Source organism: Poecile atricapillus, chromosome 22 (assembly GCF_030490865.1).
Source record: "Poecile atricapillus isolate bPoeAtr1 chromosome 22, bPoeAtr1.hap1, whole genome shotgun sequence".
Taxonomy (NCBI): Eukaryota; Metazoa; Chordata; class Aves; order Passeriformes; family Paridae; genus Poecile; species Poecile atricapillus.
Window position 1 is genome coordinate 8,193,878 of NC_081270.1, and position 27,071 is coordinate 8,220,948.

Genomic DNA, 27,071 nt, shown 5'->3' on the forward strand with positions numbered 1-27,071 from the left:
AGCTTGCTCCAAGCCTTATCCAACCTGGCCTTGGACACTTCCAGGGATGGGGCAGCTACAGCTTCTCTGGGAAGCCTGTGCCAGGGCCTCACCACCTTCACAACCAAGAAATTCTTCTCAGTATCCCATCTAATCTTGCCCTATGTCAGTGGGAAGCCATTCCCCCTTTGTGTGGCACACCAGGCCCTTGACCAAAGTCTCTCTCCAGCTCTCCTTTAGACCCCAAGGATAGTTAGTGCTGGTGACTGACACTGAGCAGTTTCTGAAGATAAAAAGTAAATCTCTGCTCACACATTTGCTTCCTGCCCATCCTGGGCTCACAAGGTCCTACAGGCAGAAGGCTGGTTGATGCTGGGCCATCGAGCTGAGCATCAAGTCATCTGATACCTCTGCCCAGAGTGACATTTTTCCTTCCCTCCAGGCAGTTCCTGATCCGTTTCTGATGCTCTTGCAATGAATGCGCCGGGGGTTGTTGGAGGTTGTTGGAGGTCGATGGCGCTCCCAAAAGCCTTCCTGAAAAAGAGCTGGAATGGCAGTGAAACGCAGTGCTGGGGGAAGCTGCCTGGATTTGTTTAAAAAGTGGAATTAAAAGAAAAACCAGTCAGGGTTTGAGCTTGTTTATTGTAACGGCTGGGCTGGTTAAACACATCCAGCAGGACTGGAGGATGTAGGGTTGTGGTGGGGTGATGTGGCTGCTGTTTCTCAAGAGTATTCCTGGGGTAGCAAAATACAAATATTGATATAAAATTTGCTTTCAAACAAGCGTGGACAGAGGTGGGAGATGCCAGTGGAGCTGTTGTGTGACAGTGCCTTGGGCAGGGGTTGGCTCTTCCCAGACACTGGATGGGGGAGGGAATGGGTTTGTAAGGAATCAGTGGGGTTTACTCATAGGTAACCTGTGATGTATGGGCAGACCCCTCTCATCCTCACAAATCCTGTTTCCTCTGCAGTCTCTGGAATATGTGTGGGATCTAAAATGATACTACGTCCTGCGTTGCAGGCTGGGGACAAGGGGAGCACTGGCAGGTGAAGGTGGTTCTGCGCACATGGGTTCCCATCCTGGGCATAAACCAGAGCAGTTTCTGTTTGTTTTAGCTGGGATTTGGCAAAACCATGGGAGGAAGGTGCCAGGCAGGTTGAGGTTCGGTTTAGTGTGATCCATGGGCTCTTCCCGAGGCACATGGAGCAGTTTGGATCCTGCATACTGCCTTGTTTGCTCTGCTGCAGCAGGAAGCTTCTGGGGAGCCCTGTTTGACCCTGTATTGACCAGGCTGTGCTTTGTCTCCCTGGGGAGGATGCCTGGGAAACCGCAGGGTGTTTTCCATCCACAGGACTGGATGGAGCTGGCTGCAAAGCATGGAGTGGAAACATGGGATTGATCAGAGCCTCAGGATATGATTGTGCTAGGTCCTGTGTTAAATCAGTGCATGACAGTGAGGGACAGGCTTGTCCAGGGCTCTGTATGTCCTGTGTCAGTAATATTTGCTCTGCTGAACCGCTGCTGTCCAACTCTAGATCCTGGAGCAGGGAAAGAGTGTGAATATCCCTCCTACCTCTATACAATTTCCTGCACTTCCCATCTTACAATACTTGGAAGCCTTTATAATCTGGTTTGGCCTAGAAATTTGCTCTGTTGGTTTTGGTTTTAGTACGAATTACACAGGGAGAGTTTGAAAAGCCCTCCCCTGGCTCCATAAGCTGCTGGATCCAATGCAGGAGTTGCTGCCCTCATCATGCCAGACACCAAAGGTTCCTCATTTTCTCCTGGAAGGTAAATTCCAACCACACCGACCAGGGGGTCTTTTTAACAACTTGGTTGTGCAACGGTGCCCAGCCATAAACTGACTCCTGCAAATCCTGTTGTTGCCTTTCTGCCTTAGAGACCCTTGAGTCTGGAAGTTTTTCCCAGTACAGAGTCTTCCTGGCTATAATTTCTGGATAAACATTGAAGCACTGCAAGTTTAATTCTTAAAGGTGTTCAGATCTGCCTCCTTCCTAGACACTCCTTGGGAAAATAGTGATGCTCTCTAGGAGTGATCTGGTATTTTGTGTGTCTCCTGCCAAAGAAAACATCTGTGACTCTGTGTCCATCTGTTTGCTTTCTCTCCAAGGTTGGACTTGATGATCTGAGGGTCACAACTGATGATCTAGGAGGTCTTTTCAGCCTTAATGATTCTCTGGTTCTCTCAGTATCTGTTTAATCTGGTATTTAATGTTTACCGAGCTGTACTTGGGGTTGAAGAGACTGACGATAAACCAGGTTGGGAGAACTTTGCCTGGGGAAGTAGGTCCTGTCGTGCCCTTTCCTGCCTGCCAAGCATATGTGAAGAGAAACCTTGGGAGAGAGGGAATAGGGGTGAGATAATGGATAGCAGGGAATGGGAGGCAGTGAGGGAGGTGGGAAGCAGGACAGACTTGAGGAACTGTTTGGCTCCAGGAGAAATGGGGCTGTTGCGGTGAGGAATGTCTAGAGGAGGTGGGACAGATCTCCAGGAAACCCTGCCCTTTGTTTCTCCTCTGCTGACACCAAGCCTTGCCTTGCCTTCCAGAAACCCAGCTGAAGGAGGTGGAAGAGATGCTGGAGCAGGAAGGTTTATCCCAGATCTCCTGCAGAGCTGTAAGTGAACAGGTCACATATTTCCTGGCAGAGTGGGCAGTGCTGATAAGAAAGCTGGAAGTGGCAGCTGGAATCCTACAGCATAATTGATGGGCTCCAGGTACCTCCTATGCCATGGCTCTGGCTGCCTGGGAGCTGTGGGAAAGGACTATCTTCAGAATATTCCTGTAATGAAAATTGTTTCTCCTGTCTCTGAGGCCACTGTGGAGTCTTGGGGCTGAAATACTTGAAGGAGCTACAAGAAGGATGGAGTGAGAGTACTTACGAGAGTCTGGAGTGCCAGGACAAGGAGGAATGGTTTCAAACTGACAGAATATGTCTAGATTAGATATTGGAAAGGAATTCCTGGCTGTGAGGATGGTGAGGCCCTGGTACTGGTTGCACAGAGAAGCTGCGGCTGTCCCATCCCTGGAAGCATCCAAGGCCAGATTGGGTTTGGAGCAACCTGGGATAGTGGAAGATGTCTCTGCCCATGGTAGGGTGTGGAATGGGATGAGCTTTAAGATCTCTTCCAACACCAAACCAGTCTGGGATTCCAGGATTCTAAGTCAGTGCCTTTCTTAATTCTCACACTTTGCACTTGATTTACTTCCACATCTGCACAGGGACAGTGAAATGGATTAATTGTAGTCCTGTGTTGAGGAGTTTGTGATATGGCTGGTGTAAGGATCTTCACTGGATAAGTATGACTTTCTCTGGGTTCAGCTGGAGCAGAGGAGGCTGAGTGGAGAGCTCACTGGGGGCTGCAGCTTCTCTTGAGGAGCAGCTCTGATCTCTGCTCTTTGTGAGCAGGGTCAGGATCTGAGGGAGCAGCTGGGGCTGTGCCAAGGAGGATTAGGTTGGATATCAGGAAAAGATTCTTTTCCCAGAGGGTGGTGGGGCAGTGGCCAGGCTCCCCACGGAATGGTCATGGCTGCCAGAGCTCCAGGAGCATTTGGGCAATGCTTCGAGACACAGGGTGGGATTGCTGGGTGCCTGTGCAGGGCCAGGAGTTGGACTAGATGATCCTTGTGGGTGCCTTTCAGCTCAGGATATTCTGATTCTATGGTTCCAAGGCCACTAATTTCCACCTACTCCTGACTTACGGCCATGTCTCTGTGGAACTGGAGTCCGGGTATGCTCTGGGATTCCACAAGCTGTTTGTCCCTGAGGTTCCAAGCAGTGCTGAGGGACCAAGACCTCAAGTAGGGGTCAGGGCTCCTTCCCTTGTTCCTTTCTGTTTCTTCCTGCTGACAGGAGTGGAATCATACAACAGTTTGAATTGGAAGTGACCAGGGACACCTTCCACTAGACCAGATTGCTCCAACGTGGCCTTGAATGCTTCCACAGAACTGTTACAAATCTAATGCTCTTTGTTTCCAGTCAACCACAGCTTCTCCACAGTTCTTACCCTGGGCATTCTTTCTGTGTTTTTAATCAGGTGAAGGACACATTGGAGATTTGTTCCCCCCCTACCCAGAACAGTCTCCCTCTCCCTGACAGGACTGATTACTCTCCCCAGTGATATCATTGCTGTCTATGCCTGTGGGGCAGAAACTGTTGATTAAACACTCAATTTTTCCCAGGAACGTCCCACTTGTTTTGCAGAAACCATTAATGTTACAGATTAAGGTGTTAATTGCTCCTCTTACTCTCTTTACTGGAATGTTCGGCCTTTCTTGTTCCCAGCTGACCTGTTCCACTCTTGGAAGGAAGGGCTGGACACATTCCTGTCTGGTACAGGAATTCAGCTTTTAGCCAGACTGCTCAAGCAGAATTTATTGTTTAATTGCACCCCCAGGAAAGCAGAAAGGTGGGATACAAACCTGCCTCTCTTTGCAGTCAGCTCAGAGAAACCCATAGGAAAATGCCTTCTGGATTCATGGCATGTGCTAATTCACCCTCTGAAATGCCAAGTATCAATGGCAACCAATGTTCTGAGTCTTAGAACCCCCTCTGAGGGGATGACCCCTCAGTGCAGATGCAGTGGAGCAGGAATGTAACTCCAGAAAAGAGAGGGATGTGGAGCAGTGGTCCAGGAAAGCTCCTGAACTTCAAGTCCCTGTGCCTGGGTCGGGGCAATCTTAAAAATGAACACAGGCTGGGGGGAGAATTCATGGAGAGCAGCCCTGCGGGATAGATTTGGGAGTTCTTGTGGATCATAAACTGGACATGAGCCAGGAGTGTGTGTTTGCACCCCAAAGGCCAAACAGCATCGTGACTGCTCCTCTCTGAAGAGACTCCCCCAGCAGCGCTGCTCCAGCTCCAGGATCCCCAGCACAGGGAGCACTGTTGGAGCGAAGCCACAGAGATGCTCTGAGGGCTGGAGCTCCTTAGGAGCAAGGCTGGGAGAGCTGGAGGTGTCCACCTGGAGAAGGCTCTGGAGAGACCTTAAAGCCCCTTCCAGTGCCTGAAGGGGCTCCAGGAGGGCTGGAGAGGGACTTTGGACAAGGGTCTGGAGTGCCAGGACAAGGGGGAATGGGGGAGGAATTCTTGGCTGTGAGGCTGGGGAGCCCCTGTCACAGGTTGCCCAGAGAAGCTGTGGCTGCCCCATCCCTGGAAGTGTCCAAGGCCAAGGCCAGGTTGGATGGGGCTTGGAGCAGCCTGGGATAGTGGAAGGTGTCCCTGCCTGTGGCAGGGGTAAAATGGGATAGGCTTTAAGGTCTCTTTCATTCCAAGTGTTTCTATGATCCCATGATTCTGAGTCTCCCAGTAGTGTTACTCTGTTACTCTGAGCCAATCACACTCAGTGCCAACAGGTGGGCAAAATTGAGCCCTCCAGTTCTCCTGGGCAGGCCCATGAAATCAGAGGTCTTAAAAAAATAGTAGTGCACAGAGCTCCCAGGAGGACCTGGGAAAACAGGGATTTTCACAAGGGTTTGGGATAACTCTCATTGAAACATATAAGGCATGGTAACAAAGTCCCTTCTAGTCAAGATCTGTAGTAACTGAAAATCACCCTCATGATCCTGAGTACATGGCCCTGTACTGATGGTGCTGTTATTCAGGAACATCTCTGTGTGCAAGGCTGGCTTTGCTCACACCTGTCTGGCACTGGGAGCTGAATTCCCACAGCAGCAGGAATGCACACAGCTTCCTGGGGAGTCAGAAATAAGGAAATACACATTTTCTTGCTGGCTCATAGTTGAGATTTCATAGAATCAGCAAGGTTGGAAATGCCCTCCAAGATGGTTGAGTTCAACCATTCTCCCAGCACTGCTAGGGCCACCACTAACCCATGTCCTCAAGTGCCACGTCCACAGGGTTTTTGAATACTTCCAAGGGATGGTGACTCCACTTCTGCCCTGGGCAGCCCATTTGAATGTCTGACCACCCTTTCCATAAAGAATTTTTCCCTGATATCCAGTCTAAACCTCCCCTGGCACATCTTGACACCATTCCTTCTTGTCCTGTCCTTGTTTGCTGGGAGCAGAGCCTGACCCCTAGCTGGTTGCCCCTTCTTGTCAGGGAGTTGTGCAGAGCCAGAAGGTCTCCCTTGAACCTCCTTTTCTCCAGGCTGAGCCCCCCCCAGCTCCCTTAGCTGCTCCTCATCACACTTCTGGTCTCCCTCATTTCAGGTTTGTCCTTAAGCAGGTTGGCAGTGTTTTTACTGGGTTTCGAGTAAAAAACCCAAAGCCCAAACAGTGTCACAGCCTCATCCTTGGGCTGTGCCCAGCCTGAGCAGAAAATAATCCCTTCTACTGAGAGTCAGGGAACACCTCATATTTTAGCTCAGGGCTGCCTGGTGGGCATCTCCTACCTTTGGTTTGTCCCAGAACTGGCATAGGAGATGAGGAAATAGACATTTTCCCAATGGGATCAGTGTGGAGGTGGTGACAAAGAGCTCTCCTTGATCACACCACAAGGTTCCTCATTTCCATTGTCACATTAGCCCTTCATTGTTCTTCAGTTCTGCAGGAAAGAGCCGCAGGGGGAACCGGCATCACCTGCAGGAGTTGTGGGAGATCTGGATGAGGCCCCACAGAGGCTGGTGGTGTCCCAGGAAGATATCCAGAGGGTGCCAGAGGGGCTGGATACACCAAGCAAAGAGCAAAGTGGAGCAGGTAAGTGCTGCTCTGGTAGCCACTCCTGGCCTGCCTGGCCACTCCTGGCCACTCCTCCTGACCTCCTGGGGAGGTGGGGGGACAGTCTGTCCTCTCTGCTTGGAATGTGGGAAAATCAGTGCCAGGAGTCAGCCTGCTCCATAGGAGGTGGGAATGCAGTGATTAACAGTCACAAATCCATTAATTCTGAGGACTGGGCTTCTCTGATCTGTGATGCAGCTGCACAGTCTGTACTAATTTCCTACGCCTGGGAATTTCCCATCTCCTCTCCAGAGAGAGCTTTCTGCCCTGGGAGGGGATGGATGGGAAATGCTGACTTGGTCTGGAAGCAGAGTAGCTGAATTACCATGTGGACAGGGTTAGTTAGCAGAGCTGGACCTCTTATCCCAGGGTTCTCCAGGTACAGTTTGGGATGTTGCCTCCATAGGATTCTTGGAAGTGCAGCAGTGGGGAAGTGACTGGGTACATTGTCCTTGCTAAGAATATTCCCATCACCTCCTTCTTGAAATAACTGTTGACCTGAAGTGTTATTTTTTAGTCGTGTTTTTTAATAACTTCTGACTGTAGAAGTAAACAGTTTTCTGCTGGGAGACGTGGTCAAGCTGCTCTTGGAGTGAAATGTCCATGGAAAATGTCCTTAGCGACACACAGGTGTCTGGATCCTCTTTTGGGGGATTCCTTGCATTGTCCCCAAATCTGTGATGCAGAATTTCATTGGGGAACAGCAACTGGGATGAGGTGACTCATCCCAGCCCCATTTTTTTGGTCCTTTGCAGGGACCAACTCCCTTCAGGAGACTGGCACTACCTGGGGCAGGTTTAGGGCAGAATTTCAGGTTCTGGCACTCCCCTTGGTGCTCACACTCAGTACCAGGCCTGAGAGTTCCTCTCCAGCCCCAGCAGCTCCTCTCCAGTTCCATCATTCCCAGCCATTTCATCCCCGTAGGTGGTGGGGATCGATCCACAGTCCCCAGGGATGGGGTGGGTGATGTGGCAGCTCCTGTGCTGACTCTCTGGAGCACAGACAAGCTCCAGCCTGGGATTCCCACGGATTGTAGTCTGCGCAGGGAAATCTGTGCTTTCTGAGGTGTTAGATGAATACAAGGCTTTACAAAATGTGAGTAAGGGTTTAATGTTTGCTTTGTTTTGGGTATTTTTTGTGCTGTGTGTGCAAAATGAGGGAGACAATGTCCCAGTGGCTTCTCTGGTTCTGTATTTCTGCATGGCTTCTCCTCCTGGCGAGCTCCGAGCCAACTGCTCTGGGAATCAATGGATTTGCTACTAAAGACCTAATCTGGGGTCACTCATCTTTAGTAAAACCCCCTTAAACAGCATCTTTTACTGTGATACTTGTGTGCATTGGAGGGAAGAATTCGTGACCAGTTTGAGCCCAGTTAGTGGGATTTTGGTGAGGAAAGGCTTTAAATGGTATTTAACTAAGTGCATAAGGAATGTTGCGGGGTTTTTCCAAAGCAGAACTAGGCTGCCACATCCAAACACTGTTGTCTTTGTGGAATCACCCCTGTGGTCAGCCCTGAAGGCAGCTGAGGGGGAAAAACAGAAGAAGGAATGGGAAAATAAGGGGTGGTCAGGATTTTTGCAAGAGAAAAAGAGCTGGAATTTTATTATTCTTTTGTCAACCTTTTAATCATAATTTTATTAAAATTTTAGAATCAATTTGTGTAGTGGTCAACAGAGTTCTGAGTAAAATTTCCATTCTGATGGAAGATGGGGGTTGGAATGAGATGATCCAACCAACCCATTCTGTGATTCTGTGAAGATGTTCTTTGCTTTTTATTTTAAATGACACAACTGAACAGCCAATATCAGAATACTTGTTTGAAAAAGGAATTTGTTGCTTTTTCAAAATTTGAACCAAAAAGTAGATTTAATTTTTTTTGCCTGAATAGAAGTCAAATTTAAACTGATATTTCCTGTGCCCTGGGTTAAGCTGAAAGGGGAAAAATATTTCTTCCTTTTTCTCTAAGGAAAATTGTCTCCTGAGACAGGGGGATACCAGCGTGTCCTCAACATGTGCTCCTCATGAAAACACCTTTTCCTGTTTCTGCCTTGGAAGTATCGGGAATCTGCATTAATTTGCGTTGGGATTAATTTATTCATTGATGCATTGAAAAATTGGTGTGCAATTTTTCCAGTTGTGGCCATTCTGTTAAATTTTAATGTGTGGACAACACAGATACTTTGGCTGGGGCTGTTCCTGCTTGGGGCAGTGATGGATTTTGTGGTGAAAATTCAAAATGTGGCTGTTGAGGTCTTCCAAAGAGAAAGTAAAACCCATATTGGGTGATGTGAGTGATTTAAATGAGGTTTACCTCTGTGATCCTGAGGCAAACTGAATCCCTGAAATAATGATGGAGAGACTGCTGTTGAACCTGGATCTCCCGGGACATCAACCTTTGCTGTTGGAGGGAGACAGCGTGGATGTGGGATGTGCTCCCACATGGATGTGTCCCATGTGAATGTGTCCCACAAAGATGTGTTGCCATGTGGATGTGGGATGTGCTCCCAGTGGATGTGGGACATGTCCATGCTGCCGTCCACCTTTCCTATGTGTGGGATCAGCCTGGAATCCATGCTTGGAGTATGGGCCAGGCAGGGCCTGGTAGGGCCAAGCCAGTGACCACTTTCCCGGTGCTGCTGTCTCCAGACAGGACTGAGCTCCAGAAGGCCATGGAGCACAACAGCCGGCTGGACAAGGAGATCCTGGCACTGCGGGCACGGGTCCAGATGCTCGATCTGGAGAGGAAAGCGTTCCTGGAGCTGGTGAGGATCCACCAAGCCAAGTCAACAATCCTGGGCTGGCCCCTGGAAGTCATCCCTGCTCCCAAACCTGCCCTGCCTTCACCTTTTCCCTCCCTGTTCTATGCCCATTCTTTCCAGAGCTGCAGTTTGGCTGTGTCATGGTTCATGGAGCAGTAAAATTTGGGAAATAGGCAGAATGCAGCTCTGGGATCTTCCTTCGATACAGGAAGAGTAAAGTAAACAGAGTGAGGAACACATATGCCTTTCCCTGGACTGGATTAAAGAGTTCAGTTTACCTACGTTTAGTCAAAAACCCCCACCAGCTACTTTGAAATCCATTTGAAATACATGCTTATTTTTGATCCCTCTCAGTCCCTTTGGTTTTTAACTCAGCCACATTGATTGATTTACTTATTTTCTGTGGGTTCTCATAATGAAATTACTTACATGACTATTACATTACTGTTAGTTAAATGCTTGGTGATATACAGCCAGGGTTCTCTAAATGCCACCTAGAATTAAGGAGTAATTAAGGAGCTATCAACCAGATAATTCCTTACTGAAGTTGCCAACAGGGAAAGGATAAAAGAGTCTGCTTCCTACTAAAATGTATCATTGGACACAAAATCTGTTCCTGTTCTTGTCTCTTGATTTCCTTAGATTGGCCTTTGAGAGCCTGAAATTGCCTCTGCCATCCCAGCACTGAGAGCTCTTGGCTGCCTTGTAGTTCTTTCACATCAAATGAGTATTGCTAAATTAATAGAAGTATCTCTGAGAAGATACTTTTCAAACAATATTTGTCAGATAATATCTTGGATGGGATTTATTCCCACTGGAGGTGTTCAGAATTTTACAGTATTTTTTATAGTACAGAATTTTTTATAGTTTTGTTCCTTGAATTTAAAAAAGTTGCTGGTTTTTCCACATCTGTCACCTCAAACCTTGTATTTACAGTACAGTCTCTTTCTGGAGAGGAAAAAAACCCCATAACTTGGTTCAAATTCCTCTGCTTACTTAGTTTTTATTCCAAATAATGTTTTCTTTACTGTAGGACATTGCTCCTTTCAGTCATTATAGATACACAAGTGTATGTATAGCTTATAAAAAAATAGAAATATAATAATAAAATCTATTTATTTATATATTTATATAAATATGTACAGGTCTATATAGACAAAAACCATACAGATATATGTATCATATTGTGGTCACTGAACAGGAAAAAATGTAGCCAGACTGAGATCAGTTCCAGCCACATGTTAAGCTTAAAGCAAATCCCCTTTATTCCTTAGGAATGGGGTTTAGCTCTTGGCAGAGAAGTCGGGAACCCCAAAATTTTTAGCTTATAGTAGTAGAAAATACCCTTTGTTACCAACTACAGCAGCTCTGTGTCCTGAAAGGTGTTTTCTTGCCTGGGGGTTATGAAATGCAGGGTTGGGCAGTTGGCCTGGGATGAGCTGTGACTGTGGGGTCAAGAGCTGCTACTGGTAATGGAATTCCATTGATCCCACGCATGAAACACACTGAAAGGTGTCCTCAGAAATAGCAGTTGGAATCTGACACAATGTGGGTGTGGTCAGGAAGTGAAAAAAATTCAGGAAAATCACCCTTTAATGAATTGGAGCAGCAACGTTCCCACTTTTGCTGCTCCTTGTCTGAGGCCACTCAGCAGCTGGAGCAGCCACGAGATCTCAACCAATCCCTCAGGATAAGGAATAGTAATAAATTAATAATAAATATGAAAATGGAATGTTCACCAAAACTCAAAGCAGGTGTTTGGTGTTGCAGGTGGAGCAGCTCAAGGAGGAGATCTGTGAGTACCAGCGGAGCGAGAGGCCAGAGCTTCCACCGGCTGAGGGAGTCGGAATGGCCTCACTGCAGGTGTTTACAGGGGCTCGTTCTTTGTCATTCCAGAAAAACATGGTCCCCTCTGCATCCCAGACACTAGTTATTCATGAGAACCTGGATGTTCTGGGGTTGGAGGATTTTGCTCCTCAGGCCAAGAGATGAAGCTGCCGTGTCTCATGTGTTTTATTTCTGAGAAACACAGGTGGCCTTGGAATCACTTTGCTCGCACAAGAAAGATGTGGAGCTGTTGGAGCTGAGTGAGGAGGCCAGGGAGGTGCTCCGAGAGCTGGAGCCCCTCTGCTCTGGAGCCAAGCTGGGAGAGCTGGGGGTGCTCACCTGGAGAAGAGAAGGCTCCAGGGAGACCTCAGAGCCCCTTCCAGTATCTAAAGGGGCTCCAGGAGAGCTGGAGAAGGACTTGGGACAGGGGTCTGGAGTGCCAGGCCAAGGGGAATGGTTTCCCACTGCCAGAGGGCAGGGTCAGATGGGATATGGGGAAGTAATTTCTGGCTGTGGGGGTGGTGAGGCCCTGGCACAGGGTGCTCCAGAGCAGCTGTGGCTGCCTCATCCCTGGAAGTGTCCAAGGCCAGGTTGGATGGGGCTTGGAGCAACCTGGGATAGTGGAAGGTGTCCCTACCCCTGGAACAGGATGAGCTTTAAGGTCCCTCCAACCCAATCCATCCTGGGATTCTGGGATCTCAGTCCTAGTTCTGTGCTAATGTTGATTTTCTCTCAGGCACAGGGCACGTGGGAAGAAGCAGGAGCTGATGGAGACACTGGTGCCAGTAGAACTGCCCCATATCAGAAACATGGAGATCAGGGTGTTGAAACTCTCCACAAAAGGTGAGAAGTACCCCTTGTACTTCCACTGGTTCCTGGTGCTGTGCCTCTGGTGCTCTCTCTTGCAGTATTATTTGATTATTGAATTGTTTTAAATACTCTTTTATACTTTGTTTCTCTGCTCCCAAATACAAAAATTTGGAGGAGATGCGGTCCTGAGGAATCACTTCTTCCAGTTAAATGCTGACACTTCCTCCAGTTTGTTGCTTTCCTAAAAGAAGAGAGTTAGGCTTTTGGGGCTGTCTGCAGACAGAAATGTTGTTTTTAAACCTGTTTTGGTGCTGGGAAGTTTTCTTTGGGTTTGTTTGCTCTCCAGGAGTGCACCAAAACACGTGGCTTTCAACCATAAATGTATAAACAGGGGTTTATTCTAAGGGAATTCAAAGCTTTGTTCTCCCAGTACCTGCTCAGGAGCTGCTGCACCTCTTCTGCCAGGTTCGGGAAGGAAGTCGGGGCTGGTCTCATCCCTCTGGCTCTTTTCCCTTCAGATTCTCAAGCCTGTTCTCCACCTCAAGCAGCTGAATTTGCTGTTGTCTCACTGCTGTTGGCAGCCTCATACCTGACCTGTTTCCTGCCCAGATCTTCATCATTCCTTGTGTAGATCCCATCACCTCTAATTCCCATCTAAATAAAGACAGGCACAGGCCTCACTGGATATGAGACTGGAAATCAGTAGGAGTGTATGAGGAAAACCTTGGCTTTTCCTCGCTGGTGGGAAGCAGTTGGGATGCAGTTCCAGCCTTGGTGATGCCGGGTTTTGGTGTGCAGGTGCTGTGAAGCCATGGAGAACACTGAGGGCAGGAGTTCCCAGCTCCTTCACAAGCTGCAAAAACTGGAGCAGGAGCACAAGGGTTTGATTGAGCACAATGAAGAGCTGGAGTCAATTCTGGGAGAGACACAGATCCAAACCGAGCAAGAGAAGCAAGAGCTGGAGAGCGAGGTGGAGGGACTGCACCAGAAAGTGAGTAAGGAATAGGAGAGATAAGGTTTGGGTTTCTTTCATTCTTTTCTCATCCTTTTCTCTCTCATTGGAAAAACAGCACGATGTTTGACCTGGCCCTGCACTCTGCTGTGTTTAGTTTGGCAAGAAAAACAGCCAGAAAAACCTGCCAGTTTGGGAGAGAGGGAGAAGGAAAAAATCCCAGCAGGGAGTAAATGACTCTTGGTTGCAAGGGCAGATGCCCCAGTATTATGGCAGTGTTGTCTTTTCCATCTCCTGTTCCCTCTGACAGAATCCCAGACTGTTTTGATTGGGAAGGGACCTTAAAGCCCATCGAGTCCCACCCCCTACCATGGGCAGGGACACCTTCCTCTATCCCAGGTTGCTCCAAGCCCCGTCCAGCCTGGCCTTGGACACTTCCAGGGATGAGGCAGCCACAGCTGTTCTGGGCAGCCTGTGCCAGGGCCTCACCACCCTCACAGGGAAGAATTCCTTCCCAGTATTGCATCTGACACTACTGTCTGGGACGCTGATGCTCCTTGATCCGAGAAAATACCACCAGCTAAGTGTCCTGGTGGCAGAAGATTACACTCTTGCTTTTCCCCAGGTACAGGATCTTGGAGATCTGTCAAACAGTGCTGAGTGTGAAGGCCCAGGATCTGTACTACCTGGGAACATCCCTCTAAACACACAAATTGAGGGACAGGAAATTTTTCCTATCTTGTGGTGCAGCAGCTGCTGTGAGTGGGGCTGGTCACCTCTCTTGGAAGAGCTCTGAGATCCATCTTGAGAAGCTCTACTCAATCCTGATCAAGATGTGACCTCAGTGGCATCTTCCTGACCTGGGTGTTACTTGATTTTGTGTACCCTCATCCCAGGGTAACCTGTTAATAGGACAAGTCCACTCAAATCGTGCTTTGACTTCAGGATAGAAGTTCTTTATTATTTACGTGTGACAAGTGGGAACCTTTGGGAAATCACAGATGTGAAGCACTTACTGAACATCTGGTTTTTCAGAACCATGGCAACACTGGAGGCCTCCTTGAGCACCTGCAGGGCCACCTCCGTACTCTGAGCAAGGGGTAAATTGTGGCTGAAGCCTCTTAGGCTGATGTTGCCTTTGTCAGGGTGGTTTTCAGCCTCAGTTTTCTGAAAAGACTCTCCATCCCTCTGGAGTAGCTCTGTGAGGAGCACTGGCACTGCAGGCTGGGTTGGCACTGCTTCCCCAGGGAAAATTCAGTGTGCAGCACCATTGCCAGAGCACCTGATCCCTTACAGAGAAAGCAGCTGGGGAATTTACAACCAGAGAGAACAGAGAAAAACAGACTTTTTGGACTGGCCAGGTAGGTAGGTGAGATTCTCCCCACAAAGGTTGGCTGAGGAGGTCCTTCCCATGGGCTGAGACTTTGCTGCCTGGCCAGGACCTCTTCCTTGCTGGGGCTCTTGCCCTTTGCCCTCTGTCTGTGCTGGAAATTCTCTCTGCAGTGGGCCTGGATTGATTGATCTTTCCTGACTGGCAGCTGCACCAGTCCAGAGTGCCCCTAGGAGGTTTCTGAGGTGAGGTTTTAGCTGCCCCCAGTTTTCAGCGAGTTCTAACATGTCTTAACACCTGGTGTTGGGTTAAAACACCGTCGGAGACAGTGCCAGCGTATCCCACATGGATACACAGCTCCAAGCTGGATTGTTCAAAGGAAGAGATGAGGAATTCCCAGTCAGTAGCCTCTGGAAAAGCCTCTAAAAAGAGGCTGAAGGCAAGTTCAAATACCTTAATGAGGGTGCCAGTGGCACCATGTTTGTCTCCTGTCTTGGAGGAGCCACGGGCCAGCACTGGGATGGGATGGAAAAGGGTCTGTCCACCATGGCAGTGCTTTGGTTTGAGTTGGGGCTCGTTCAGTTCACACCAAACTCTTCCCCCTTGGACCAGAGTGAACACAGCTCCCCACAAATCAAACATGATGTGTTTTCACAAATCCTTGCTTTGCTCTGTGGGTTGTCACACAGATTGCTGGGAATGCCATGCTTGGGAGCCAAGGAGATACGAGGCATTTTGTCTGCAGAGGCTTGGCAGCTAGAAAATAACCATTTTGAGGGATGCGGGGCCATCGATCAGAGGTGGGATGGACGCCTATTTAACCCTTGGATAGATCCATCTTCTTAGCTGGAGGTTGCTGCATTTGCAGGGGGCTTTAACAGCCCTGGAGATGAGGAGGGAAGAGTCTGGAGCCTGGGCAAGGCAGTGCTGGTGGGTGTTTGCCAGTCCTGCCCCAGCTGGGAAGGACTTGGGAGGGTTTTTGGTCTTGGCACAGCTGCAGAAACCTTGGCTAGTCAGGCTGTGACTCAGGACCAGGACAGCAGGATACAGAGTGAGGATTGTTCTGCTGCTGGCATGGGATTTGGGAGCACAAATTAAGTGCTTAAAAGTTAAGGTCTTGGAGGGACAATAAAGAAATGCCTTGCTAAGTGTAAACTTCTGACCAAAGGCTGGCTGGGGGCAAGGAGGGGAGGTGTGTTTTGTATTTGAGATCCCTTTTGGAGCTCCAAGGTCTTGCTGAACCCCAAATTATCACCCAGTCACGCAAAAGGAGAGGGGTTTGTTGTTCTTTAGCTCTTCTGTGAGAAGTCTGGGTGTTTCACCCCACTTTTAATACTTTTAACATTGGTGAGCTCATATCTTCAATTTAAAAAGCAGTTTTGTAGCAGCTTTCTTGTGAGTTAGAGACCATTCCCTGCTGGGAGCTCCAGCAGACCCAGTTGGTGCCGGGAACTCATCAGGGAGAGCAAAGCTTAGGGGCTTTGAGGTGCTGCTTTGGAAATGGGCTGGGATTGGCAGGGACTTGGCACTTATTTGGCTTTGAGATTACATATAGAAGGATTTCTTGTCTGGGAGGGTGGGGAGGCCCTGGACAGGTTGTCCAGAGAAGCTGTGGCTGCCCCACTCCTGGAAGTGTCCAGGGCCAGGTTGAATGGGGCTTGGAGCAACCTGGGGTGGAGGAAGGTGTCCCTGCCCATGGCAGAGGTGGAACTGGATGGGCTTTAAGCTCCCATCTAATCCAAACCAGTCTGGGGTTCTGTGGAGCTGGATTTCATCTCCCTCCAGTATCCCAGCTCATTTCAGAGAGCCAAGCTCAGGCAGTTAGACAATCCAGCCTGGGGATTTTAGAAATAAGCCCAAACTGGATTTCAAGCCTAAGGAATGAAAGGGAAGCTGTCCAGGCTCCTGCTGGCAGCAGAGCATGGGGGCTGCCACTGCTAAGACTTGGATTTTGGAAAAGGGTCTGTGGGATCCCTAATGGGGAAGACAAGTTGAACTGCTGCTTTGGGATGATCCTTATCTGGGCTGCTCCGAGGGCCTTTGAGCCCTTTATAACTTCAGGACCAATAATTTTTCCCCCATGGGCAGATGCCTTTGTGGGGTGATCCAAATGCAGAGTGAGACCTTGTCCAAACTCCCACCTGCCAGGAGGTTACAGAAGGAGCAGAGGTCAGTAGTCACTTCAAAGGTCATTGCTTTGCTGTTCCAAATCCCGAGTCCTTGGAGCCCTTCTGGAGGGACTGAAAACTTCTATGAGCAGTGAAGGGACCAGGATGAGTCCTGGTGGACCAGGCTGAACATCTGCTTGGATAAGATCAGCACTCTGAGCATAGGGAGCAAGGATGACCCAGCATCTAAACTGGGGTTTATTGGAGTCCTCCATGTCAGGGGAGCACCACAATGTGTGTAAGCTTTGAGTTTTCACCATGTTCCTGGGTTGTTCCACTCCTTTTGTGGAGCAGAATTCCATCTTTTTCTGGCTTGAGTCCTGATGGCTCCTTCCTCCTTGGAAGCAGTAGGATGAGGGATGAGCTGGAGCTGGCCATGCACATCCTCTACTGTTCCTTGCTTCCAACATGGGCCTTATCCCATAACAGCAGCACAAGGAGCACTCTAGGAGTAGTTGTGCATTTAGTTGTGAGTCCTGGTTTGGTTTTAACTTGGGTTTGTCCATATTCAGATCACCAGTTTGGAAACAGAGTTGTTTAAGGTGCAGAAGAACAAAAGTGAGATGAATGGGAACGAGCAGGTGACATCTGGAGCTCAGGAGATGCAGGAGGTGAGAGCTTTTCCTTGGGAAATGAACTATTCTGTTTAGAAATGTTTTAAATGAATATCTTAAATGAGCATCTGAAGTGACTCTCTCCTGGGGATGTTCTTTGTCACTCTCTCCTGAGGATTTGTAGCCCCTCAGATCATGCAGATGAATGGATTTTTGGAGGAATCCAGCCAATGTGATCTCCATGAGCTCTCCCCTTAGGAAGTTGTCTTCAGCTCTTCCATCTGAGGAGTTTGTTGTCTCCCCATGAGTGTGAAGTTTTTGCCTGTGTGAAGGTGTTCAATTCTTGTTTAGGGTTTATTGAAACCAAGGGGTGTGTAGGTACATTTAAAGCTGATTCTCATCAGGTTCTGGGTTAACTTTTCTGTCCATTTGTTCCTTGCCAGCCCAACAATTGGATCTGCCTGGTGTGTCAGCCAGACAGAGATGGGAGAGGAGCTTCCCAAGTTGTTTTGGGTCAGTGGAGGTTCTGTGAGCCCTGGATAAGAGGTGTCAGAATTCCACTGAAAACATTTGAGAACCATTTTTCTCCTCCCCTTGTTTCCTAGAAGACACATTTCCTTCAATCTGCTTCTCTCTGCATAGAAAAACAACGTTGTGGAAGTGACTCTGAACATTTCTTGTTTCAGATGTTGGAAAGCTGTCAGGAAACAATAGACAAGTTGGGAAGTCAGCTGGGAGAGAGGAGAGAACGAAGAAAGCAACTGGCATCTGAGCTGGAGTTGCTGCGGAAAGATCTGAAGGCTGAGAAGGTGGTTCTGGGCAGCCAGGTATGTTCAGCCCCTGTGGTGAACATACTGCAGGAGCCAGCTGCCTTTGGATTGTCTTGGTTTGAAAAGACAGGTATCTGCTAAGGAAGGCAGAAACCTCCCCCATCAAAAAAGTAAACCATCCCCCCATGTCCAAATTATTATAATCTTGAAATCAAGGTGCTGTCAGGCAAAGATATGGGAATAGGAATAACAGTTCTTTACTAAGGAAATTAAAATGAAAATGCAGTAGTACAAAAATAAACAAACCAAACCAAAAACGAACAAAAAACCCCAACCCACTGACAGAGTCAGAATACAGCCTGACACCCTGTTGGTCAGGGTGTTGGTAGCAGTCCAATTAAGTGGTGGCTGCAGTCCTCCTGGAGTGACAGATGTGGTTCTGTTGAAGTAATGATCCCATAAAAGCGTGTAGTTTTCCACTGAAGGTCCAGTGATGTTGATGGGTCTGGTCTCTCTCCTCTGGGAATTCAGTGGAGAAAGGCTGCCTGTGGTGTTCCGAGTCTCCTATTATATCCAGGTAGAAATGCTTGGCTTCTACCCCTTGGTGGAGCACCTCAAGATGGGATGTTGGAATTTTATCAGTCATGCAGTGAGACTCAGTGGCCCATTAACAGAAGATATACCCCTTGAGGGAAGATGGGTCATGGAAGAGATGAAGAACACTGCCCCACCTGGTTTTAACAGAGGGTGATAGAATACATACTTTTGGTTACATCTTGCATTGCAACCCAAGACATGGGTGCTCCATGAAGCACCCAAACTCATTCTCTGTTATCTCTTGATGCATTTCTCCACCCCAGCCCCTTTCAAACCTTTAGTGGAGGGTTTTCAATCCAGCTTTCTCATGGCATTGTCTCTAGCTCCAGAATATACTTTCCTTTCAGCGAATCTAATACCAAATCAGTAATTCCAACTTTGTAGCCAAACCCTGATTCTCTGGAGGGCAGAATGGGAGTTTTCAGACTCGGGTATTGATTGCAGGAATTGAACACCCCAGAGATAAATGAACATCCTGCTGGGATTTCCCCAAAGGCCTCAGCACACTTGGCTTGAACCAATTTTGGTGCTAAACCAACTCCTGGGGAGTTGCTGGAACTCCTGTATTCCACCTGGGCTACAGGGGAGAGACAGCGAGTGGTGCCAACAAAATGGTCCAAGGGCTGCCAGGACAAGGACTGAAAATTAGAGTAAAAATGTAGGAGACTGGCAGATCCGTGGCCTGGACAAAGGGACTTGGCAATGGGAGACTGACAATGGGGGGGCACGGCCATGGCAAATCTCATTTTTTATCACTCTGAGGGACCTTAGATCAGTTTGTGAGTCCTGCACTTCCTTGAATCTAAGTAAAAATCCACAGAAGTCCTGAGCTGTTGGCACAGCTCCACAGACTCAGGCACTGCTGGAGGAACAGTGGCATCTAGAGGCCAGGGCTTAGTCATGCTGCAACAAATCCACACTGAAACTCGGAATCAAAGCTTGGGATGAAAACAGCCTGGCTGGGAGGAACAGGCTGGGTCAGTCTATCAGTACACATATGGAAAGCAATTGTCTGATCTGGGGGATGGTGGGGAAATGAGAGAGTCCTTTTTTAACCCTTTCTTCCCAGTAGTTCAGCCTACTCATGGTCCAGGGAGCCTTTGAACCCAAATCATCCATCCCTGAAAGTCTGGTTGGAATTCAGCCACCCACTGGCCCATGGTCTCCCTGAAGGAGGGACTGTTTTCCCATCAAAGGGGTCAGGAGGAGATGGAATCCATAGCCCTGTGTTAGACTGGAACAGCCTTTAGCATAGAGATCTTTGTATGTATTTGGTGGATTCCTGGTTTCCCACATGGGCTCATTCCCTTTGGATGGAGCAGCTATACTGCAATGAATCATTTCCCAGCAGTGCTGGAAACAAGCTTTGCATTAAATCATTGGGTTCTGTCACCTGGAAATCTCTTACTGTTTTTAAGAGATTTTTTTGACATTTGAGAGGAGAAATATTTTCCTGGGCTTGTCCTTCAGGGTGTGTTTCATCCACTGACTGTTGTTTCCTCTCCAGGGTTTGCCTGACTCCCACTTGGAGCTCACAAGCCACATAAACACCTTCCCGAGTCTTCAGAGAGCATCAGCCAGCAGAGATCTTGTGGATGTATCCCAGGAGAAGCTAAACAAAGACAGTGCTTTGCTAGATCCAGAGGTGAGACACGGAAGGAATTCCCAGTTCTTGTGGTACCTGATGCAGGCAGGAGCTGCTGGGGTGTATTGCTCAAATATGAGCAAATTTGTCCTGGTGTAGATAAGGTGCCTTAGAATTGAAATACCAGGAAATACTTGGGTTTGAAAGCTCAGGAAGAGCGGTTGATGAAAAAGCTTTAGCAATCAAAGTTGGTGTTTAGTAAGAATAATGGTGTTTGTGTCTGAAGGATTTGGGTCCATCACAGCTGAGCAACAGGTCTGACACTGGGCAGGCTCCAGTTGTAATTCAGCTGGGAGTTCCTCTGTCCTGATGCATTCCTCCTTTCCTGCCCCTTTTATTTTCTTGGCATCTTCTTCTCAAGTGTCAGGTTCAGGGTGTGCTGTTACCTGGTGTTACAGGGTTAGGTGACACTGGGAGTGGAGAAGCCATGCCTAGGAAGGTGTTTGGGGTAGAATTGGAGCACCTCTGTGAGAGCCACCTGAAGCCACACTTTTTTCTCCTCCTGGTTTGCCAAGAGCTGCTGCTTTTGTAAAGAGCTTTGGCACATGCTGTAAATCCCTGGCAGCTGCAGATGTGCCACAGTAGGATGAAATCAAATAAAGAACCATGGCTTGGGGGTAGTTTAGACACAGCTATTTTCCATGCAGAAAAAAGGACTCACGTGTGTCTTTGAGGGGGAAAGAACTGCAATAATTTAGCCACAGAATTACAAGCCATGTCTTCCTGGAGTCCCCAGATTGTCCTGTATGGCTCCAAAGATTTCTGTCATAGCAAAGGAAATCCAAGTCGTGATGTTTTCTGACTTTACAGGCCTCTGAAATCCTGCAAGACAGTCCCAAAGTGGAGCAGAAACAGGAAGATCCCTGTGCAGATGCAAAGACCTATGAGGAACAGATGGCTAAAGTAGTGTTTTTGGAAGAACAGATCAAAAACCTGAGGGAAGAACAAGAACTGCTCTGGTAAACCTTAACAAAGGCTGTGGTATTTTCTGCTCCTTGTCTTTGCTGACTCAAGTATTGAGTCTTTTCCAACTCCCCATGGGGCTCCTCCTGGCAAAAATGGCATCTTCATGTTGTCCTTGGATCAGCATCTCTGATTTTGGTGACTTTCCTTTGTGCCATCAGGATCACCCATGATTAAAGATTTTTTCTTTAGATATTTAGAAGCTTTTCCAGATTCTGAGCAGCCTAAATGGGAACTGACCTTAGCGGGAAGGATTCTTCTCTTGAAGTTGGACTAAGGGGGTCTCAGAAATCTCCTGTTGTGGGTTTGGGCTCCTCAGGGCTCACTGCTGGCAGCAGCTGGTGGTCCTAGTCCCACTGGAGATTTGGGTAGTCCTTGGGATTTGGGTGTCTTTTGAGGGGAGGTATCAGCAGATGTTGGTCCAACTCCCCTTTCTGAGTAGATCAGGACAAATTTGGAGCTGGAGCACCTGGGCTCAGGCTGTCCTTAGTAAACAAAAGCTTGGATTAAATCCAGTATGGTTACAGTGACCTGGGTTACTGGTGCTGGGATAAAGTACAACCAGGAGAAGGCAGCAGGGAGCTGCTAAGGAATCACGGAATCATTCAGGCTGTAAAAGCCCTCCAAGATCATTGAGTCCAACTGTTTCCTTGGAACACTGCCATGTTCACCTTTAGCCCATGTCCCCAAGTGCCACATCCACAGGTTTTTTGAACACTTCCAGGGATGGTGATTCACAGCCTGTGTCAGTGCCTGGACATCCAGGACACAGAATCACAGAATTCCAGATTGTTCTGGGGAGGAAGGGATCTTAAACTTCATCCTGTTCCACCTCCTGCTATGGGCAGGGTCACCTTCCCCTATCCTGGGTTTCTCTAAGCCCCATCCAGCCTGGCCTTGGGCACTTCCAGGGATGGGGCAGCCACAGCTTTCATCTTGGATGGAGAAAATGGAGATGGAGTTCAGATGATGAAAAGTCAGACAGCTGGACTGGGACACCTGAGTCCCTATTCCAGTGGTTCCCTGTGACTTTGAGTCCAGAGCAGCTCCTGGGTCTCTGTGAGGATTCCTTAGCCAGCCTGTAACCTCCTCCCAGGGAGAGCTGAGCCTTTGCATACACGTGGTTTTGTGGGAAATGTCCCAGGGAGACTGACCCTTGCCCAGGACTGCTGCACCCAGGATTGAATCCCCTTTGGAGCCTCCTGAAGCACTTGAGTGTTTCACTGGACTCTCATCTCCCAAGTTTTTCCCCTTTAAGGGTGTTTTCCCTGGATTTGTCTAGTTATCTCTCTCCTTTACTATTTCTCCTTCAAGCTCTGAATTACTAGAGAGCAACAAGAAGAAGGAGGAGCTGGAAAAGCAGCTCAAAAAGAGCAATGAAGAGAAACGGATGTTGCTTGAAGAAATTGCCCAGCTCAAATGTGACGTCCGGAGTGGCTGGGAGAAGGGCCCCAGTGGAGACACAAGGAGGATGACTCCAGGCTTGGAGCAGAGGGAGAACAGGTTTCTCCCATGGCAGAGCTCAGCAGACAGTTTAGAGGGGAGCCTGAAACAGGTATGGGCAGCTTTGCCATCTGCACCCTGCTTTTTGTCATTAATTGAGGGGAAAAACATAATCAAAGTGGGCTGGAAGCCAGTCCTGTGGTGTGAGCGATGGTTGGAAATTAGGGATGTGTTCATTTCCTTGTGTTATGCTTTTGGATGTGGTGGTGACTTGGATAAACTGGACTGATTTATCCAGTTTAATTTTTAAATTTTTAAAAATTTTTTTAAATAAAAAATTCCATTTTTTATGGAATTTGTTCACCTTTCTCACTTGGTGAGCAGAAAGAGAAAGGGAGGTGCAGGTGTCCCTGTTAAACAGGGAGGAAATGATGGAAGAACTCGGGATGGGGAGACTGAGGAGGAGCTCGGCTTCTGTGCAAAGATTTGGGAGAGAAGAGAGGACAAGGTGATCTGTATGGCCAGGGTGGGAATGAGAAGTAGGGGATTGGAATCCAATTGTATCCGAGAAGCAAATCATCCAGGTGGAGCAGAGCCAGACATAAGGAGTGCCGTGGACGTGGGAAGGGATCCTGAGAGAAACAGGTGGGGAAATCCCCACAAAACCAATGGAGCCAATGGATCTCCAGGATGACTGACACTGCCAGATCCCACAGTACTGGATCAAGACTTTTCCCAGCTTGGGAAGTTACCTGGGGATTATCTGAGAAGGCAGATATGGTCTTCAGTGAATTCCATCTGGTCCCAAGGGCAGAGGGTGAAGATGCAAAGTGGGAATGCATATCCAGAGATGGCAGAAAGTGATGCTGGAAAGAAAGGCTTTGGTACAACCCAGGCTTTGGTGTGCGTGCCAGGAAGGTGAGCGAGCCAAGGAGATTGGTTATCTCCCAGGAGCCGTTGGAGACTGTCAGTGGCACTTCCCAGTGTCCAGGCTCTGTCCTGTTGTGTTCCTGTCCTGCTGCTAGGACTCACCTTTCTCGTGTTCCTGGTCCCTCTGGGACCTGGGCTGGCTATGTCACTCCCGCTTGGATGCCTGAGTGAGACTCTGGTACAAGAATCCAAAGTGACCTAGTGACTTTGCTTTGATTGGACAGGTTTGTTTTAACAGGGATTTGTTCCCTTATCCAGGTTATCATCTCTCCCCCCTTGCCTTAGGAGTTGTATTGGCTTCTCTGAGGTGATGGAGAGAATCATAGAATCACTGAGCTTGGAAAAGGTCTCTGAGACCATCAAATCCAACTATTAACGCAGCAGTGCGTGTTCACTGAGTGCCACATCCACATGGCTCTTAAAGCCCTATGGGGACAGGGAAGGGAGCAGGACATAGTGTAGGGACAGAGAAATGCCAGACTTTATGCATCTTCCTGCCCAAATGCCCTTTAATCCTACTGGCTTCTGCCTTCCTTAATCATCTTTATCCTGCCTTAAAGTTAATTTCTGTGTGTCTTTCTGCTGTTCCTGCAGGGCCTGTCTGAGGAGAGGTTCCAGCAGCAGGAGGAGAAGCTGCAGCAGCTGCGCCAAGATCTGCGGCGGGTGCAGAATTTGTGCAGCTCCGCCGAGAGGGAGCTCAAGTATGAGAGGGAGAAGAATGCCGACCTCCAGAGGCAAAATCTGCTGCTCCAGCAGGAATGCACCAAGGTAGGGACAGAGCCAGGCTCCCCAGTGTGCTCTGCCTCAGCTCCATGGAAATTACGACTACGAGGGCTGGAGCCCATCTGGAGCCTGGGGGTGTTCACCTGGAGAAGAGAAGGCTCCAGGGAGACCTCAGAGCCCCTTCCAGGGCCTAAAGGGGCTCCAGGAGAGCTGGAGAGGAACTTTGGACAAGGACCTGGAGTGACAGGACAAGGGGGAATGGCTTCCCACTGCCAGAGAGCAGCGTTAGATGGGCTATTTGGAGGAAATCCTGCTCTGTGAGGGTGGGCAGGCCCTGGCACAGGGTGCTCCAGAGCAGCTGTGGCTGCCTCATCCTCAGAAATGTTCCAGGCCAGGTTGGACATGGCTTGGAGCAACGTGGGGTAGCGGAAGTTATTCCTGCCCATGATGGGGGCTTGGAACCAGGTGATCCTTAAGGCCCCTTTCTACCCAAACTGCTCTGGGATTCTGTGGCAAATTTCACTGCATCCAAATAAAACATACTTTACTTCTTCTCTGATTCCTCTTTTGCTCATTCTGGAATCCTGTTCCCCTTCCCTAGCCAAGCCATTCCAGCTGACTTATTCTGAAGTATAAATCTGATTCCTTTTCTGGGATCTCAGGTCAAAGCTGAGCTGAAGCAGGCCCGGGCCAAACTCTCAAACACCACAGAAACATATTCCTCCCTCTCAGCACAGTGGGAGAGGAGCCAGCAGAAGGTCAAGGAGCTGGAACTGGAGCTCTCCAAGTGCTCCCAGGCTGATAAGCTGCAGAGCAGCCTCCAGGAGAGGCTGGCCCAGGAGAAATCCAGAACAGGAGAAGCACAAAAGAAGGTGAGTATAAGCTGGGGTATGTTTGATAATTCTGTGCAGCGCTTGTGTAGAAAACAAGCAGGTTTGCTTCCCCAAATTCCTTTTTGCGATCCCTCAGCTTAATATTGTAGGAAAAAAGCCTGTAATAAGCAGGACTATAATCAAGGCAATAGAAGCCATGTCTGATAACCCAATATCTCTGAAATACTGATAGGGGGGCTGGCAGGCACAGGGAACCCTGTCTTGTTCTCGCTTAGGAGATTTCCTACTGTTTACTGGCTGGAAAATTTCAAAACCTTGTGTTTTCCATGGCACCGGTTCTGCCATGCTTCTGCGGAAATAATCGGATTCTCTTTTAAAGTTTTCAGGATCAAATTGGGTCAAAAAAAGATTGGTGGGAATTCGTGGCATACTGTTTGGTCCAAAATCCGGTAGCCGTTCCAAAGGTTTTGCTTTTAATGGACTTAGAGTCAAAACAAGGAAATCTTTCCTTCCCATGCGTCAGACACCAGGGAATCGGAGGGATCTGATTCAGGCACTGGCCTGTATATTCAGAAAGTTTAATCTATGTCCACTTTAATCTAAGGTCTCAAAACTCCAGCAAAAGCTGAAGGATTCCCAGCACCAGCTGCTGTTGGCAGAGGCCCGTGTTTCTGATAAGAAGCTTCTGGAGGAGGATCTGAAGGAAGCTCGTGAAAATGAAGCTCGAGTACAGCAGGAGCTTCACGAGGAGCAGCTGAAAAGGTCTCTGTGCTGTGCGGGGGCTTTGCCAGCCCTCCGTCAGCTCCCGGCTGCCCTGGGAGGGTTCAGGGAGACCCAAACCACTGCTTTGACCTCCCGTCTTCCCTTTGGACCTGCCTTATCCCTGGATCTCCAGGGATTCGCCCTTCCTGAGATTTAAAAGATTATTGGAGGCTTCATCTGTCTTGGAAGGGCCATGGCCTCTCATGTCAGTGCAGTGATGCCAACAGCCTCCTTCCCTGTGCAGCTGGGAATGATCCCAGTATATCATCCTCCCTTTCTGTCTCACTGGGACATGGGGACAACTGGGACATCCCGATTCCTCTGTCCCCTCCATGTCAGCCAGGGCAAGAGGAGAGCAGGGGGTGTTTTGGCTGACAGACAGACACCTTGTGGGCAGGTGGCACATCCCCCTCCAGCTCTCACTGTCACCTCATCGTGTTTCCAGGAGGCTCCTGGAACAGCAGGTGGATGAGCTGCGGCAGCAGCTTTGGCATTCCAGGGAGACAGAGGCGTCACTGGCCAAGATGCATGTGGAGCTCCAGGCCAAGACCCTGCACGTCCTGGAGGATGAGAAGAAGCTGGATGCTGGTGAGGTGAGTGACGGTGAGGGGGTTCCTCATCATACATCATGAACTGGAATGTGCTCCTGGGAGCTGCTGCAATCAGGAACATCTGATCAGGGGCTGAGCCCTTGCAGATCTCACTGATTTCAACAGGATCTGGAGGAAAAGCAGTGTCCCGTTGCCAGTTGGTTTCTTGGGATGTAGCTCTGAGGGTACAGGAAGGCTTGGTGGTTTCTTCCTTCCCTTTATCTTGCAGAGATTGGAGTTTTTGCTTGGAAATTTTGGCAGAGTCCTTTGTCTGGGAGGGTTCATTGCCTCTCTCTGCAAAAAAACCCACTGCTTGTTAGGGGTAGGAGGGAGTGGTCTGGGGGCTGGCTGACTGGATATTGGCTGTAGTGGGAACCACTGGGATTGATGAGAGAGAAGCTTTGGAGATGAGGCAGAGGGGCCCCTCCATCTGGGGCCACACACACAGAGGTTAAAAATAGCCCTTTTCCAGCATGTGCAATGCCAGAAGGAGAACCAGAAGCTCTCAGAGCAGCTGGCACTGCTGAAGGAGGAGAACAAAGCGCTGTATGAGGAAGGTGTCCGACTCCTGAACCAGAAGGATCTCTATGTCAGGTAATGTCCAAGAACCTGCTGTGTGGTGTGGACTTTCCTATCCAATGTTCAGGCTTTTAGCACTAAGTCCACTAGTCCTGTGTGCAGCGAGCTCCTCTCCCCCACCATGTCTGCTGTCAGGCAATTCCAGAGAGGTTTGA

The 27,071-nt window shown here is 48.8% G+C and overlaps 1 protein-coding gene across 1 annotated transcript in view; it reads left to right on the forward strand.

Annotated features, from left to right (window-relative positions):
* Positions 1 to 27,071, forward strand: part of CCDC30 (coiled-coil domain containing 30) — a 39,123-nt gene that overhangs the window by 5,664 nt on the left and 6,388 nt on the right. The window contains exons 5-20 of the mRNA XM_058855461.1: positions 2,550 to 2,617; positions 6,507 to 6,660; positions 9,328 to 9,443; positions 11,211 to 11,303; positions 12,004 to 12,110; positions 12,876 to 13,068; positions 17,040 to 17,138; positions 17,768 to 17,908; positions 19,956 to 20,093; positions 20,904 to 21,052; positions 22,371 to 22,611; positions 24,024 to 24,197; positions 24,815 to 25,024; positions 25,590 to 25,747; positions 26,193 to 26,340; positions 26,810 to 26,931. Coding sequence (XP_058711444.1) covers positions 2,550 to 2,617; positions 6,507 to 6,660; positions 9,328 to 9,443; positions 11,211 to 11,303; positions 12,004 to 12,110; positions 12,876 to 13,068; positions 17,040 to 17,138; positions 17,768 to 17,908; positions 19,956 to 20,093; positions 20,904 to 21,052; positions 22,371 to 22,611; positions 24,024 to 24,197; positions 24,815 to 25,024; positions 25,590 to 25,747; positions 26,193 to 26,340; positions 26,810 to 26,931 — 2,311 coding nt within the window. The remainder of the gene's footprint in view (positions 1 to 2,549; positions 2,618 to 6,506; positions 6,661 to 9,327; positions 9,444 to 11,210; positions 11,304 to 12,003; positions 12,111 to 12,875; positions 13,069 to 17,039; positions 17,139 to 17,767; positions 17,909 to 19,955; positions 20,094 to 20,903; positions 21,053 to 22,370; positions 22,612 to 24,023; positions 24,198 to 24,814; positions 25,025 to 25,589; positions 25,748 to 26,192; positions 26,341 to 26,809; positions 26,932 to 27,071) is intronic.